Raw genomic sequence first — 17,009 nt, 5'->3', positions numbered from 1 at the left:
CCACTTTTGTCCACTTTTGTCCACTTTTGTCCACTTTTGTCCACTTTTGTCCACTTTTGGACACTTTTGTCCACTTGGTGTCCAAAAGTCACGCTAATTCTCAAAATTGCCCACCCTGCTGGTGCCTCATGCCTCGTCGTCCTCTCCTTGCTCGTCTGTCTTGGACTTGGACTCGAGGAGGTAGCGGTTGTGGTAGTTCTAGTCGAAGAAGAAGAAGAAGTGGTGGCTGGCAATAGTCTTGGGGATGGTGTCAGCCAGTGAGTAAGTCACAACCCCAGTGCCAAAAACCGAGTCTTTTATGACTTCTCGCCGTGACGTCAGACTGCGGCACTTCCTTGGCCAGGCATTTTCTTTGGTCTAGCTGAACGGCATATGCCTTTGGCCAGGATATTCTCTTGTGTTCGCACATATCTGGGCCTTCCAGTTCAGTTGTGCAGCCGCAAACAAGCCATTGAGGGCCAGGACCTCGTCTCTAACAATCCAGTGGGTGGCCAGTCATTGATGGATGGAACATCGTGACTCATGGGGATGCTTCAACAGAAGTATTCAATGGGTTGGGTTTGCTCGTTTGGTCCGTCAGTAGGTACGGACTTAGTGCTCACACCTTTCCAAGGAGAGGTTTGGGAAACTTGATAAGTGATGGCACCCATTAGTGATAACAACTCTAATGGGGATGAGAGCGATGGTGGGGAGGGTGGGGATACAGATACCGTCCAAGATTATCACCATCTTCACTATGGGGACATCAAGAAGCCGGTTCTCATGGAGGATCCCGTCAAGGATCAAGCATTCCTCTCCATGGTGAACCGAGCAAACTCCTCCCCACCACTCGTGCTTCCGCCCAAAAAGATTTCGCCCCCGCCCTATTCTGTGAGATATTCAACATCATTGTTATCATCCTCCTCTATACCGTCGACCCAATCAAGCACGGGCAGCAGCAGTGAATACCCAAGTTATTTGGCTACGGTGCCACCGCCTCCCCCACCACAATATACACCCATGGGTTATCCTGGCCTGTATTCGTCTGTCAGCCAGGGGTCGACTAGTGATTCATCATCCGTAGATTTTTCAACCAGCGACTCCTTCACGAATACATTTTTGCGAGGCATTCTAACCTCCATCGATAGCAAAGATCCGGTTGTGGCTCATGCCTGGCTTGAAACACTTCTAGATGCCATCGATCTTTTGCCTCCAGAGGCCATCAAACGGGAAATTGTTGTCATTGCAATCTCGAAAGGCCAACTCTCCCAAAGTGTGGCCTCGAGGAAATCCTCCTGTCGTCTTCTAGGCAAAATTGCCACCAAACTCGACCAACTCACAGTTCAACAAGAAGTTCTTCCCACCACATTGGCCCTGTGTCAAGACCCCGAACCCGAAGTCAGATTCTGCATGTGCCGTCATGTTGGGTTCGTGTCTAGAGGCGTTGGCTTGGATATCACGAAAGCTGCCATCCTCCCACAACTAGTCGAATTGAGCAACGATGAAAAGAGTCAGGTTCGCTTGGCGGCCATTGAGACGGTGGTTCATCTTTTGAGTCTCTTGGACGATGAGACTTGCACCCAAATCATCGTGCCCCTCGTGATCAAAAGTTGCGAGCAAGCGAAACACCTGGAGGATGAGTCTCTACCCAGCATTGCCCATTTTCTGGGTCGTCTGTGCCATGGCCTTACTCCTAACTTGAAGAATGAGCAAAAAAAGTGGTTCATTGACTTCTATTCACATCTTTCACTACTTGGCGTTCAGAGTTCGATAGATGAGTCTGGAAAGCCAATGCCTGATATTGTCCCAATCCCAGACAAGGCCAGCATGTACAACGCTTGCCGACGGGAATGCGCCTTTAACTTTCCGGCAATGGTGCTTTTCATTGGACCTCAGAACTTTCCAACTCTGTTGTATCCGATATTTAACAATCTGGCCTGTGACTCCAGTCCTCAGGTCCGGAAAACTCTAGCATCGAGCCTTCATGAGGTGGCTAAATTGATTGGAAACAGCTTCAGCGTGACAAAGAATCAGATCTCGAACCTCTTTGCCGATAATAATGTGGAAGTGCTGGAAGCGATGGTAACCAATTTGGTGCATGTCATTGATGCTCTTGCCCGATTTGGAGTGCTTCAATTTGGGCAAAGTGGCCAATACAGTGATGAATTAAGTTCGGCTCTGCTGAAGTGTGAGCGTCTTGTCAGTCAAACCCGAAATTGGAGATTACATGCCGATTGTCTAGAGAAGTTTTCGTGTCTGGCCAATTGCATCAGTTCTCTAACCATTCAGAGCAAGTTCATACCGATGCTTTTTGAACGAATGTTGAAAGCACGTCCTTTACCGTGTCGAACGGCTGCCGCAAGGACATTGCTAGTCATCCTTAGATTCACCATCAAAATGGAAGACCGAACGCATATTATGTATAGGATCAAAGAAGAGTTGGCTCACAGTAAGAACTGCCACACACGAATGCTCTTTCTGCGACTTTGTGAGATGTCCATTGCGCTATTCTCCCGAAATTATTTCAAGCAGCATTTCTTTCATAAGCTGCTGTGCTTATCCCAAGACTCGGTGCCGAACCTCCGTTTGAAGCTCTGCTCTTTGTTACCCAAATTGAAATCACTGCTTTATCTGCCTTCAGATCGAAGCTTATTGCATCATTTGGAGGATACAGTCAAGGAACTTTTGCTCCACGAACAAGACCGAGACGTACTGAGTGCATTGCAAATAGCAATAGACGAATTAGATCGCACAGAGATGGGCGTGGATGGCGTGCCAAGTATGGATGCTGAATTAGACCGAGAAAACGACAGGAAACTTCGGGAGGAAAGACTAATCTACAGCATGGAGGAGCAAATGAACAAAATTTATAGTGTGGAAGCATCTCCAAATCACAAGAGGTCTCCTTCGCGAATTGGCGAAGACAACAATGGATCACAGTACTCTAGTTCACATGGAAGGTGGGCCGATTTGACGGATTCGCGAAGGAGAAGTGAGAGCTTACCACCAAATCTTTCCAGAACCACTGGAAATAGGACGGAAATCCTAAGATTGGAAACCAACGAGGGAAAACACTTGGTTGGCAAGGGACGTTTCGATTCGCCAGAACCATCGCAAACGTATTCCCCAGATGTGTCTTTGTCATTCCGAGATCCAGTTTCTGCCGTCATGCCTTCGGTCAATCGCGTTGCCAATCCCTGGGTGTCCAAGTCTGCGATGAGCTCTGGAATGAGTACGACCACATCAATCACTTCTGGCTCTGCGGGCAGTAGTTTGATTCCTCAAAGCTCTTTGGACCAAAATGGATCCACCGGAATTCCGGCAGCATACTCAATGAGCTTGGAAAATCTCGACCCCTCGGCGAAAGAGTTCCTCGTGGATGCTGGAGTTACCCTTGAAACGACCAACTTGCTTTCTTCAGCATCAAGTTTGCCTAATCTCACCAAAATCGACCAAAATGGCATCCATGGCGATATCTTAAGTAAATCAAACAGCCAGGGATCCGCCCTTCACAAGCCATTAGAAGGCGAGTTTTCAAAGTTTATGATCTCAAGTGAAGAAATGATGAAGTACGAGGCAGAATATAAGAAGGCTTCGATGGAGATCGCAAATCAAGATGCCGCGGTGAAAGCCGCATTTGTGAGCATTACAGCCACATCGTCAGAACCAACGAAACCTAAATCCGTCTCAAACGGTTTGGTTACCACCGCTTCATCGTCAGTATCCAGGATTCCAAGCAGTCTACCAACCAGACAAAGTAGATCAGAGACCAAAACCAGAATCCTATCCTCACCTTCACGGGCACCACCGAAGAGTCACCTAATCGTCAACAAGGATGCCATTTGCGTGTCAACAAGTCCAAGTACTCCAAGCAGTCTATCAAAGCCCACCACGCCCAACTTGGCCAATCAAAGGCCGAATTCCATGTCGGCTCCAGGACCTACTGCTGGTACTTCAGGATTACCGAAGTTTTCGTTTACTGGAAAGTTTTCTTCCAGCACTGACAAGCTGCAAGATTCTTTTGAACGATTGGCCGAGAAGTGGGAGGCGAAGCGAAAGAATCTTGTCAATGTGTCTACAACAAATGCTGTCGCATATTCCGGTTCCGGTTCGGCTCTGAGCGATGAGACGCAGAGTTCCGGTTTGTCATCGTCAGATGTCCCATCAAGAAGATCGTCTGTAATGGAGCACAAACTCCAGACCATCAAACAGCACAACATCCCAAAGAGGACGTCTTTAATCAAGGCGCCAGTTCAGAAGCGTTTAAGCCTGTCCGATCAAATGGGCCTGGTAGGAAGACAAGCTATGGAGAGGTTCATTCTGCCCAAACGAAAAAGTGTCAACATGGAAGTCGCATATGATGAGGATGGACCCGGTGGAAATGAAAAGGCTCTCGTCACGACAAGTGGAGAGTCGGAGGATGAAGAGACGATATCCAATCGATCCAACAAGTCCTCTGATGAGGACCTGCCTCCCTATCCAAATAACTCAAACTCTGGGTCCGCGTCCGCCCTACCCCTACCCCCACCGCCAACGGCTGAGATATTTGATGATGGAATGTCGACCTACGTACCCCCGCCACAAACGATGAACTCGACCCAACGATCTCAATCACATCTAGTGGTTAAACCACTAACTTCGACCATTCCTTCGCGGTTCCCCAGTAAATTGTCATTTGCCTCATCCTCGCTGAGGCATGATTCCCAAGTGCCTCGTTCTAGGGACATTGGCACCTCGGATTCGTCGACTGAAGCCATGATCGTCCCTTCTTTACCCTCGCAACGACCCTCCTTGCCTCGTCCCAAGCAACAGCCTTATCCGCGTGAGTCTTCTTTGGGCAATTACAACAATAATCCTCGAGAACCATCACGTTCTACCCCAACCAATAATCCCCCCCTATTGCACATGCACAGTGCTCCTTCCATCAATCTTCGTTCTCATAATTCCCCCACCAATAGAAGGGAGAAACAGTTTGAAGAGACCATCACCCCTGCCAATCAGACTGTTCCACGAAGTGGAGGGATAGCCACACCGGATGTATCCGGGGTGGAGGGATCCTCGTTTGTGCCGAAATTCACGAGACTTCCTCCCCCTAAATACCGTCCTCAGCCTCCAGCCTCTAGGCGGCCTCATTCACAACAAGATCAATACTTGGAGAGGGGAAATCAGGCGAGTAACGTTGTCAAGCAACACCAAGCAAAATCACTCTCGGCTGAGAGTATTTTGGACTCTAATCATCACCAAATGGATGGGAAAGGATCCAGCTTAGGAAATGTTCAGCATCAGAGCAGGGATGGACAAATCAGGCAAAATAGTCAAAACACGATTTCCAGCGGTCGCTTTTCATCTCCCAATATCAAACGGTTGAGTCAAAATTCGACCAATAGTGATGGAAGTAGTCGCAGTTCTAGTCCACATACCGGCGTTGGGCACCAGTACTTGGACAGTAAATCTCCCAGTTCTCCAGACTCACTAGAGGAAGGATTGCCGTCACCGGACAAAGAGAAACCACCTATTACAATTGCCAACTCAATTGTCACTCGAAGAGCTGCAAGTGGAATGAGAATGTGGTCGAATCCAGCGAGAGGAACCCGCATCGCTTCTTCCACGGAATCTCCAGCCACTCGAGGCATGAAGGGTTCACCTTCCAGAAGTCCAAGTCCAAGAGGTCATGTTCCTGAGCCTGCCCCATCATCTCCCTCTGGAAACGGGTCCTTAACCTCCATTGCACGCCCTGTACAGAGTAAACTAAGACGTCCCATGGCGTCATCAATGTCTCATTTACCCCCGCCATCGACAGCTTTGAACTCTCCAAGGCGATTGGCTCAGCGGAACTCTTATGGAGGTGGTCCGATGTCCGCTCAATCGTCTCCTGTCAAATCCACTTACTCGATGATTCCTTCTCAGCGATCGAATGTCAGCAGCAGTGCCGGGAACAGCCGCGCCAATTCCCCACCCGAACAGAGGCGTAGGTCGTCTCATTATCCCAATGGCTCATCTGGATCCCAAGGACCAACCAAGTACGGAGGTGGGCACCAAACCTCAAACTTACCCAGGTATCCTCGCTTTCAACATCAATCACAACCTCAATTGACCACCTCACAATCTGGCAATAGAGGACGACCCACAAGTTTCCAACAACCTGCAGTCTCTAGCCAGTCCAGAATTCCCCCTCCCACCGAAAACCAGTCAAATTTGAAGCAACCCCGAGTTCCCGTGAGAGGACGCTCCTCGTTACTTGCCCCGGGTTTTTCTCACAGGAATTAAAGCAAATGATCTTCCATAATGCAAGCACTCCTAGACCGTTGCATTGGTTTTAACCTCTTTTTAGTAGTACCCTCCTCATGGAAAGGATTTGTTACTCCAAATCAATCTCGTCTCGTTACTTTGTCAGACTTCAAGTGCAGTTAAATCGTCTTTTCGAAGGCAAATGCTTAAAAACAAAGTAAATTCTATTATTACCAACCTTTTAATGCAGAGAGTAAAAGAACTAAATCAAGCCTTTCAGACACATATCTGTCGAAAAATGGACAAGAAACAGACCTTTGATTATTTTAACCATTCTCCTTTAAGTTGCAAATCGTTTTACGAACGCCTCTCCCAAGAAAACACTCACTTTGTTGTCAAACATATATATATATATATATATTTTATATACTTGGTGCTTCATATTAAAGCTTTCTGCATTTTGACAATACCTGAAAATTCAACAGTTTTCAAGCTTTTCAAGCGCTGAACAGCAACAAGTTACAAGACGTTTAAATCCCATCGTTGACAAACAAACAGATGTATTTGTCCATAAAATTTATGATCAATACAAAACACAGACCATTCCTTTCTCTATTATTCCGGTAAAAAGCGGAAGACAGCTCACGTCTTGATGGACCCAGTGGCTGCTTGGGATTGCTTCAACTTCTTCAGCCTTTGACCACAATAGATCTTGAGGAACATGGCACCAAACACAACGAGAACTCCAAATAATCCAGATATGGTTATGGCATGCTGATAGATCACGCATGACAAGAGAATGGCCATGGCCTGTCGCAAGGTCATGATAATGATGAACACCACGGCTCCGAATTGAGAGATGGTATAGTAGATAAAAAGTTGTCCCACAGCCGAGCAAATAGATAATACAATGCAGTCGAACGTGAACACCGGATATTGAGACATGAATACCAAAGAGTTGTAGAATGCACCCTGTTGAATGAGGGAGGCCGATGTTAAGAGACAAGAGAAGAGATTCACTCCACACATCATCTGCATGGAGGTCATTTTATAGGAGTTGAACAATTCATTCTGCCAATTCGAAGTGAATGAATCACTGGTCATGTAGCCAATGAGCAGAATCACTCCCGACAATGTGGTGGAGTTGTTGCCTTTCCGATCCTCTTGACTCCCAAAGAGAAACAAAACCATTCCAAATGAGATCAAGACTGCTACGATGTATTCGTAGAACTCGTACTTGCGATTGGACACAATCTTGCCCATCACCATTACGGGAATGATCTTGGAGGCCTTGGCCAGGACTTGGGTGGGGAAGCTCACAAACTTCAAAGCCTCATATTGACACCAGCTACTCATGATATTCGAGAACGAGCAGAATGAATACTTGTACAACGGAGCACGATGTCGAGGTTGGCGGCTCAAGGTCACATACAGTAAAGCGATCCCGAAAGCCAATATTCGATTGACAAATACTAGAAATTGGGAATCCTTAAACTGGCCCACATTTCCCGCCGTGTCCACATAGTTTTTGGTCATGATCTTTTCTTGTAGCACCCCCCAAGTCAGGTAGGAGATCTGAAGACCAAAAAAGCAAATCCCGAGGGTGATGGTGTTTTGCCAATCGCTCTTGATTGTCTTTGGGCTCTTGGCTGAGCCTTCATGATCGATGGCATCGTCAATCGTTTCTTCACTCCCGTAAACGAATAACTTGACAATGGGTTGCATACACGTAGGTCCATTGTCCATGAAATGAGTCGTTTGAACAAAACGAATGGCCAGGAATCCAGGTAAGAACACGATGGAATACCCGATCAGATTCAACATAAGGGTCACTAACCAATGGGAATGGAATTCCTCTGGTACTTGCCCCAGGACGATCAGCATTAATAAGTACATGACCATTCCGGTGCCAAACATCAAACCCAGCAAGACTAAGTCATTGGACTTCGGTCGAGTGAGCATCTTGAAATGCCTACAAATATTGCGAAATGTGAGAGCAAGGGCAAACGGTAGTCTCGTGGGAGCAAACTTCACTCCAGTCAGCCACACAAGGGATCCTAATCGCGATAGTTTACCATCTCCCAACCCTGGGCCGCCTTGATTTACACTGCTCATCCTACTTGAGCCAAGTTAGTCCGGGTATTTTAACAAATGTGGATTGTACCACCGATACGTAGTTGGGACAGGCAACAGAGCAATTGAAACAATTGTGGGGAAAACCAACCACCTTCGTACAAACAAGTGTGCAAAAGTCGCTAATCGATGGGTTCGATGTACGGTGTTGGTATGAAATTGGCCATGTTTTTTCTGGGGAGTGAACACAAAATATGCTCCAAGTCCATGCTTACAGAGCTCGCAATGGTAATAAATTGTCACTTTTCCTTGGTGAGAGAGGTACTCCACACCTTCGTCGGTTGATCTCTAGGGATTTCTCTCCAACACACAAACAGGGTGACCTATTATTACATTTGAAAAGATGAACTACAATGTTATTTATTCGTCTAGCTTTGTGTACACCACGTGTCGGTGACAAAATAAAATATATTTTCTAGAACTGATCATTAATCTAGGTACGATTGGAGGGTCCTTTATTCATGTAATCAATTGGGGGTATACATTTAAAAAAAAACTTGAGCCATAGCCACCCTTTAAGACTGTGCTGTTGCGTTGTGTACGTGTAAAATTTCGTGCAGGATCAAAATAGATCAAAATGAGCCCATGAAGGCTGTGTGCGGGGCCCCGATGCTAGAAATGAAAACGGGTCGAAATTGACGGATGGAATAGGTTTTACATCATAAAAAGTCATATCATTACTTGATATTAAACTCTTAGAGAGATTTCGGTTGCTAAATTTGATATTCTTTTAGCATTGATGAACGCACTATTAAAGCTTTCAAAACTTGGTTAAAATGTTCACTTAAAGAAGAAAGTAACGTTAAGAGCGGATTAGAAGAGAAAACAGGATGCTCTATGAATTCCATGTAGGTTGACTGGGTGTATACAGGGATCCCATTCGCTTTCCTTAAACCTGTAGGAAAGCAGTTCTCGGAGCTATTAGTTATACCTGCCACAATATTGAAAGCTCTTCGGAGTCTCCAACCAAAAAAGTCAAGATGTGGTGGTTGATTCACATCACGTTGTGTCAGCTATGTCTTTTGAGCTACAGTTTAGGTTTTGAGTGGCCTTCATTAAATTACGCTCAACCGGAATCTTGTCGTCCCGATCAAGGCTTTGATACAATCAACTTTTTTTGCTACAATTGTCCGGGAAATTCAACTGCTTTTACGAATGGTGGTAATGACTCACTTGCACTCTGGAGTTACTAAAACTCGAATCGTATGTTCCAACTGATAGTCACATCTTTCACTAGATTACGGTTGCCAATGCAATTCGGGATTCAAAACCATTGCCGACACGGGATTCTATGGAGGATTCGGGATCAGAAATTTGGACCCCGGATTGATTTGCGAGGCTTGCCCTCCAGGACAAGTTCTTACTCGAGATGGTCGGGAATGTATCAAATGTCCGAATGACATCATTGATAATCAATGCTCTTGTGCCCTCGGAGAAATTGCCCGTAAGAATCGGTCACCATTGTAACTAGAAATTTCTTCCACCTAAATTGTAACCCTCAGTTGAACGAGATGTCGACGGAGTCCTCATGAAAGCGATCCAATGCATGCCTTGTCGAGGGCTTTCACAGCCATCGCCTGATCGTTCCCAATGCATGCCTTGTCAACCGATACCTCTTCTCCCCGGAAATGAAGCCTCGTGTAATTGTTCATTAGTTGGTGGGATTTGTCTTCCGGAGAACTTGGGAATTGCAGAGCGGTACTCGCCAAGCAGCAAAGACGAGATCGTCAATTTTGCCGATGAAGAGTTCCATTCTGCTTTCTTCAAGGAACACGTCAAAGTTGCAGCTTATATGTGCTACGTAAGTCATTTTATATCAGCACTCGAGAAAAAGTTTAGATTGACTGACAATGATCGCAAATTCCCTTCTAGAAACACAAAAACACATCAGCGTGCCATCTATTGGCAAACCTGTGTACGATGGCTCTCCACGATGTGAGCCATCCGTCTTGCGATCTGATCTACACGTTGAGTATGAGAGATCGCCTAACTCAAATCCCGCATTTGTTCTTTTCTGACCGCATGACCACAAGCGTGCCCACAGAGGAGGATATCACTAATGTGTACAACTTCCAAGGCCCTGGATCGCGTTTCAATATCACGGCAGCTCAGTATGATCTAAGAGGCCATTTACTCTCCGTAGACAGTGCTCAAGGCATGCTCTTTCAAATGTGTAATGGATCGTTTCAAGAGTTTGATGCGGCTTTTTCGTTTGGCACCAACTACTTGAAGAAGTGTAAAATACCCGCACACAAACTCTTCAACCGTGGAGAGCCCACCTTCTTTGATCTGTATATTCCATATGTCACTAAGATGGCCGATAATGAGGAAGAAAAACTGTTTGCCTTACCAATGCTACTTCTTAACACGAGGCGAAATCAGGTACATAACCGGATAGGAAACAAACTGTGTTGGCAACTAATGGCATATCATAAATACTCAACTTTTTCAGGAAGAGGAGGAAAAAAGTCGATGGCAATTCACAACTAGATTTTTCTTGGTAGACACGATCTCTGGAATCCCTGTGTCAAATGAAGAGATTCAAAATAGCAAACCCAAGCATGTTCGTTACTTGAGCAAAATGAAGATCAAGTATGTATATTGGTTAATGCCTGGTTTAGCTTAAAACCAGGAGTCACAAAAAGTTCTACTTTGATTCTAGGATTCGAATGTTGAACACACGAGAAGATCCTAAGAAAGCCGGGCGGATCTACCCTCCAATAGTTGTTATCGAATACGGCGATATCTCTCGAGATGCTTTGGAAGAAAGCCAGGAGGGCTTAGATTTCAGTTTCGAGGTCAATTACGAAATGGACATGAAAGAGTCAAAGAAAGACATCGAGGTAAGCCGCTTTTATCGAAACACCTTTATATGAAAGGGTCAAGTTCAATTCGAAGCACTCGTCGTTACATTTCAGATTTCCGCCGGCGTCATGAGTGTGTTCGCAGTTCTATGGTCTGGGGTTCAAACCTGGTCGTGGTCAAGACGCTCCGGAAAAGTGACCATTGATCCACTAACCGTTGTGAAGCTTGTCCTTTTCACTTGCGGAAATCTGGCCCATATATTTCTCATAATAGTGTTCTTCTCCAGTCTGGTTTGGGCGGCATTCTTCAAATTTCAGGATCACCTCCATGTGATGCTACCAAGTTCTGATCAGGAAATGCTCATAAAGTACTACATTATTGCCATCTTTTGTTTAAAGGTACATCCAAATCCATTAAGATGGCAAGGGCTGTATTAAAACATATCTAGCATTGAACAATGAGCTAATAATATTTCTTTCTAGACTGTCGATGTCATTCATTTGATCGTCTCTCAAATCACAGTAGATATATTCCTATTGGATTGGGAACGACCTAAGGCCGTGTCTTCATCTGGAACTCATGGCGAACTCACCAAAGAAGAAGCTGTCTCCGTGTGGAGAACATACCTTGTGGCGAATGAATGGAATGAGCTCCAAGTTCGTCGAAAAACGAACGTAGGGCTGCAAATCATCATCCTCATACTTCTCTTTCAAGTAAGTTTATCGGTGATGAAAGGACATCATTATGAACTTTCTTTGGATGATTTGCCGGAAAAAGAGACCGCCTTAAAAGCAAGGTTCCCCCCCTACTTTAGGTAATAGGCTTAGAACATTACGCAACAGCGGATCCGAAAATGTCCCTGTCGTTCAAAGACGGCGAATACCACAGCCAATACAGCTTTGTATGCCGTTTTGCCCTAGCAGTGGTCATTTACATGGGAGTAGCTCTTATCCAAGCCCTTTTTTGGACCTTGATTTACGCTGGAGTCGTGGAAAACAAAATGGAACAATTTGCGGATGTATGCTCGCTCTCAAATATTTCCGTGTTCATCTTGGCTGCGAATAACTTCGGCTATTACATCCACGGAAAGTAAGAAAAAAAAGGGAAAATTTAGAGAAAAACAAACATCCACAACTAACAGAAAATCGTGTCTCTCAAGGTCAGCCCATGGATCTGCGGATACCGACATGGCGACTCTGATCGAGCAGCTCCAACGGGAGGCCGATGACCGATGTCCTCATCGTGGACTGCAGGCTCAAACGGATGATCAAAGCTTCACCATGACTTTGCCAACAAAGTTGAAGTCGTACTACGACAAAATAGTCACCCCTGCTACTGATTTGGCTGGCATCAAGGGCGGGCCTAGAATCTCCAAACTCTCTGGGAACGCAATTCAACATATGGTGGAAGCTTATTCAACAATGAACAAGTTCCTCACTCGATTCCTCGAGCACGTACGAGCTCAAAATGCGTTTTATCCTCTAAAAACGAGATTAACCCATCTACTTTCCACCTCGATGTAGGCACTCAAAGATTTAGATTACGAGATCAAAGACAAGTTTGTTTTGGAGAAAATTCTTGATGTCGAGTTTCAAGACGTGAACATCACGGAAAAGGCCATTTTCTATGCAGGTAAGTGAGTGTCTCCGCGGCGGTCTGTCAATCTTGCTATAATAACATTCACTAGACCTTGGTTTCCTCTTTTTAGATAGTGGCCATTCATTCGACGCAGTGCTGTTCTATGGAAATGAATTTTCCCTTTTGACGTTTGATATGATGGTATTCATCTTTGTCGATCTTTTCGCGGAAGACTTCGTTCTAGCTGGAGTTGTAACCTTCTTCGCAGCCGAGGTTTGTAATGCTGCAAAGCATATTATTATCTAGGTTCATCCTAAAAGTAATATCAAAATATCTGTGTTTTGTTTCAGTGTCTGAACTTCGTACGCCATCACTTGGGAAAACAGAATCTGGCCAGGAAGACTTTGATTGACAAAAGATTCTTAATATAAGACCAATGCGATTGCTACTCTAAGTATTGATAACCATTTGTAAATAATTGTGTGCCAAAAGACTACCAAAATAAATCGAGTTCTTACCTTCAGTTCCTTTGACTCAGCAGAGTTTAGCGCCAATGTCCAATTTGAATGCTTCCATGCACTGATTCAAAATGGCAAGGTTTTCATCTGTTGGATCGTCTTGATCTAGCAATCCAAGCTCATAATGGAGCTCAAACGCCTTGGACGCCATTGCTTTGGGCACCTCCACCTTACCCTCGTTGCATTGAAGAGCAAAAGTTCTTTTGAAATGACACAAATCCAAGTACACTTTCTCGAGGATGTTCCCGTCTGTCCCAGAGATTGTCCATTTTTTGTCGGTCACACTTAGAGTTAAGCCATGGTGGAATAAAATGAGATTATACACTGACCGAGAACCATCTAAGATGGCACGGAACAGACTCATGTCTTTGAAATTTTGAAGCATTTCCGATGTCATTTCAACATGGATCGTGGACAAACGAGTTTGTTTCTTCAAAACATTCAGGGATAACGAAGGATACTTGGATATAGTCCAGTCCCGGATCAAATCTTCGCATGAATTCTGATTGTAAGGGTTGAAGATAAGATCATTTGTGGAATCGGATACAACCGAGAGAAAATGAACGGTGTTCAATTGGACTTTGAAAACTGTTTTGAACAGGATAGAGCTTTTTAGGTTAAACTTTGAATTGAACTCCAAATCTCCGCGGACTTCGATTGGTAGATGGTGAAGCCGTCGGATTTCTTCAGGTACATCAATCTGAGCGGAAAAACTCGATCCATGTTTTAGTTCTTGGGGCAGGTCAATTGTATGACAGCATGACAATGAGGAGTCCTTAGTTGTGAATGCTATGTGAAGGGACCAAAACTTGCCCATCAGATCAAAAGTGGATTCATTCAGAAACTTGATACTAGATCTAAACCCATTGTCCAAATCGAAGACTTTAAGTGGGTGAATTGAAATCTGGGTACTAAACATTTGCCCAAGGTCTTGATGCTCCTTTAAAGAAGCACCAACTTTGATTTGTTTCAACACCGTTTCTTGAGTCATTCGAATTTGGTTGAGGCGTTCTAGTTCTTCTACATTGTCCAAAGCTTCTTGAATCAGTTTTAAATCTGTCCTAGAAGTGTCAGCGATATCCAAAGACTCATTAAAGGGCAGTTTCATTAGATATTGGTCATAAGTTTGGGTCAAGATCACCCCAGATCCGTCCCAACTGAAATGAATCATAGCGACAAGCTGAACAGGAATTAGAGTTCTACGCACTGTGTTCCCAATCTTATAATATTCCCACAACTTGCCGTCACGAAGCAGCATAAGGAATCCATCTTGAAAAGGGATTACCTCTTTGATATCCTCTCTGGCAATGAAGTTGTGACTGCTTTCTAAAGAAATTTGAGCACTTCGTAATATCCGGTCGATGATATCTTCATGTAAGGAGTGCTCCACGTCACGATAATGGTAAAGTTTCACGAAAATATCCACCTTGCTCGAGACATCCAACTTTTCGGGGACCTGCAAAAGTGTCTCCACATTTCCACCATAAGCGATGGGCACGACAAATAATCTTTGAAAGGGTATCTTTACGAGTAAGATATGGGACAGATCCAAGTCCTGAGATGACATCAAATCAGTTAACTCCGGCACCACATGACCGATTGGAAGAACGTGCATCCAGTATTCACCCTCTGTCCTCGGGACCTTTGACAGGGGAATCTTGACCAAGCACGAATTCGCGCAGGTCCAAGTTGATATTTGGCAAATCTCAACATACACATGAGTAGATGACTTTTTATGCAAGGAAAACAATTGGCCTTGATAGTCTGCAAAGGCTATAACCGGAGTTTTATACTTAAACAACAGTTGTTCATCCTTGTCTTCTTCATCCAATCTGGGCTTTTTAGCCGCAGAGACGGAGTTGAACAGGTCTTGGGAGTCCGATTCCGGGAAAAGGTCTTGGTCTTCATCCCAAATATCCTCTTCAACTCTGGATTCATACTCGGAAGTGCAGACCAGTCGGGGGCGAATTTTCCGCACCCCATCGGAATAGCAAATGTACACGCCAGAGGACTGGCGGATAACCTTCAGTAAAATGCCGCTTTGACTCATAGATTCCATGATATCCCTAACGAAACTTGGATCACTGAATTTTCTTCTCAAGTAAGACCGCAATGTTTTGAATAGGACGTATCTTATAGTGCTGAAACGAGTCTGGAATCGAGTCCGAGTCCATTTGAGTCTTTTATCCGAGTTTGAGGAAAATGGCCCGACTCGAGTCCTTTTATAATGACCTCGAGTTCGGGTTGTTCATGATCATTTCGATTGTTTTCCTTTCCTTCCTCCAAAAAAAAATGTAATGTGGTTGCAATCAGAACTCATCATCTCGTCTGGTTCCTGATTGATGTAAGACTCACGGATATCATAATCTCATGGGGCAATTGTCTATCTTTTTGCTTCCGTTAAAAAAAACATCTCGAAGGGACCGAGTTCAAAATCATGGTTTTACTAAACTATAAAAAAGCAAAGGATTTGAAAGAATCCAATTCTTATCAGACTCGTCCTAGCTCTAGTAGTATCCTATCTAAACTCGATTGAGCGGCAAACTTGAAACTAACTGATCGGGACTGGTTTGGGTGGAATTGTTACTGTGCATCACGGCAAATGTAAAGACCTTCACAGAGGCTGAATATTACGCCCAAATCTGCATTGAACCTTCTGAGATGGACGTTTAATCTCACAAAAATGGGCTTAGTTTTCCTTAAAATTGCGATAATGGATTCTCTCGAGCAACCTCAGAGATATCAATGTTGTGTTTGTGACGAAAAAGGTCGTAAGCTGGAAACTCGATTGGCAACCTCTTGCTAGTAAAGAAATAGTAGAGGAAATCATGTCCGGAGTGCAGAGATTTGCCCAACTCTGCCGAACCATCGTGGGGGTGGGACGAAATTACAAGTAATATGCACGCCACTGGGTTATAAACACTTTTTATGCATTTTAATCTTTTATGCTTGTGTTCAAGGGATCATGCAGCCGAGTTGGGCAATTCGGTTCCTTCCAAACCATTAATTTTTATGAAGCCTCCTGCCTCCATTATCCTCGAGGGTGAAAATATTGAAGTGAGAAGCCTGACAAAGCTAATTGTAGATAGGTTACTATAAATACGTGATTGTTCTTAAGATACCTGTTGGATGTAGCGAGATACATCATGAGATTGAATTGGGCATCGTCATTCAATCCAAATGCAAGAATGTACCGGAAGCTGAAGCCATGAATTATGTGGGTGGATACATCCTAGCTTTGGATATGACTGCTCGAGATTTCCAGGTACCTAATGCTCACTCCATTACGTCAATGAGAATAGAAAGGTAATAATGAAAAAGGCTTGATTTTTTTGTCAGAATGAAGCCAAGAAAAAAGGGCAGCCTTGGGCCATGGCCAAGTGCTTTGACACGTCTTGTCCTGTGAGCAATTTCATCCCCAAGGAACAGATTTCCGATCCCCACGATGTGCAATTGCTGTGCAGCGTAAACGACACCGAGCGTCAAAATGGGCATACGAAGGATATGATCTTCCGAGTCCCTTATCTTATTAGCTACATTTCGAAATACTTTACGCTAAATGAAGGAGATCTTATCTTGACCGGGACCCCGGCCGGAGTTGGCCCTGTCAAAAGTGGCGATGTGATTCAAGGCGAAATCCCAGGCGTGGTCAAGTTCACATACAAAGTAACCTCGAGAGTGTAAGAGATGAAGTGTCTGCAAATATTGCCTTATCAGCGTGTGTATTGGCTATTTCAGAGAATTCACATCTTTCTTCAAAATTCAATA

General features: G+C 44.6%; 4 protein-coding genes across 9 annotated transcripts in view; 3 read left to right on the top strand and 1 right to left on the bottom strand.

Annotated features, from left to right (window-relative positions):
- The window catches only part of LOC131881179 (adenosine 3'-phospho 5'-phosphosulfate transporter 1-like), a 23,542-nt gene extending 8,181 nt beyond the window's left edge, over positions 1-15,361 (bottom strand). For 2 of the 6 annotated variants that reach the window (XM_059227961.1, XM_059227963.1), the window contains exon 1: positions 13,242-15,361. In XM_059227961.1, coding sequence (XP_059083944.1) covers positions 13,258-15,300 — 2,043 coding nt within the window. In that variant the 5' untranslated portion in view covers positions 15,301-15,361 and the 3' untranslated portion in view covers positions 13,242-13,257. Of the gene's footprint in view, positions 1-6,742; positions 9,263-9,513; positions 9,654-13,241 lie in introns of those variants that run through there. The other 4 variants (XM_059227965.1, XM_059227964.1, XM_059227960.1 and 1 more) reach the window with 4 other exon arrangements.
- On the top strand, positions 200-6,812 carry LOC131881177 (mucin-17-like). Its single transcript, XM_059227957.1, has one exon. The coding sequence runs from the start codon at positions 640-642 to the stop codon at positions 6,244-6,246; it is 5,607 nt and encodes a 1,868-aa protein (XP_059083940.1). The 5' UTR covers positions 200-639; the 3' UTR covers positions 6,247-6,812.
- On the top strand, positions 9,298-13,246 carry LOC131881178 (meckelin-like). The gene is made up of 13 exons (XM_059227959.1): positions 9,298-9,501; positions 9,578-9,784; positions 9,843-10,141; positions 10,213-10,722; positions 10,793-10,932; positions 11,003-11,183; positions 11,259-11,543; positions 11,628-11,858; positions 11,960-12,234; positions 12,305-12,599; positions 12,669-12,777; positions 12,854-12,996; positions 13,074-13,246. The coding sequence occupies exons 1-13, from the start codon at positions 9,321-9,323 to the stop codon at positions 13,152-13,154; spliced, it is 2,937 nt and encodes a 978-aa protein (XP_059083942.1). The 5' UTR covers positions 9,298-9,320; the 3' UTR covers positions 13,155-13,246.
- A 414-nt stretch (positions 15,362-15,775) lies between the features above and the next one.
- Positions 15,776-17,003, top strand: LOC131880471 (fumarylacetoacetate hydrolase domain-containing protein 1-like). Its single transcript, XM_059227125.1, has 4 exons — positions 15,776-16,134; positions 16,202-16,298; positions 16,360-16,506; positions 16,581-17,003. Exons 1-4 carry the CDS (start codon positions 16,070-16,072, stop codon positions 16,923-16,925), a joined length of 654 nt encoding a protein of 217 aa, XP_059083108.1. The 5' UTR covers positions 15,776-16,069; the 3' UTR covers positions 16,926-17,003.
- The last annotated feature ends 6 nt before the right edge of the window (positions 17,004-17,009 follow it).

The sequence above is a fragment of the Tigriopus californicus genome, chromosome 5 (assembly GCF_007210705.1).
Source record: "Tigriopus californicus strain San Diego chromosome 5, Tcal_SD_v2.1, whole genome shotgun sequence".
NCBI lineage: Eukaryota > Metazoa > Arthropoda > Copepoda > Harpacticoida > Harpacticidae > Tigriopus > Tigriopus californicus.
The sequence above is the reverse complement of the archived record's forward strand: the minus strand, read 5'-3'. Positions and strand labels throughout refer to the sequence as shown.

Coding starts and splice junctions, on each gene's coding strand:
- LOC131880471 (XM_059227125.1), top strand. CDS start 16,070: ATGTCCGGAGTGCAGAGATTTGCCCAACTCTGCCGAACCATCGTGGGG. Junction 16,135..16,201: donor GGGGTGGGACGAAATTACAA/GTAATATGCACG, acceptor CTTGTGTTCAAG/GGATCATGCAGCCGAGTTGG. Junction 16,299..16,359: donor TCGAGGGTGAAAATATTGAA/GTGAGAAGCCTG, acceptor ATTGTTCTTAAG/ATACCTGTTGGATGTAGCGA.
- LOC131881178 (XM_059227959.1), top strand. CDS start 9,321: ATGTGGTGGTTGATTCACATCACGTTGTGTCAGCTATGTCTTTTGAGC. Junction 9,502..9,577: donor AACTGCTTTTACGAATGGTG/GTAATGACTCAC, acceptor ATCTTTCACTAG/ATTACGGTTGCCAATGCAAT. Junction 11,859..11,959: donor TCCTCATACTTCTCTTTCAA/GTAAGTTTATCG, acceptor CCCCTACTTTAG/GTAATAGGCTTAGAACATTA.
- LOC131881177 (XM_059227957.1), top strand. CDS start 640: ATGGCACCCATTAGTGATAACAACTCTAATGGGGATGAGAGCGATGGT.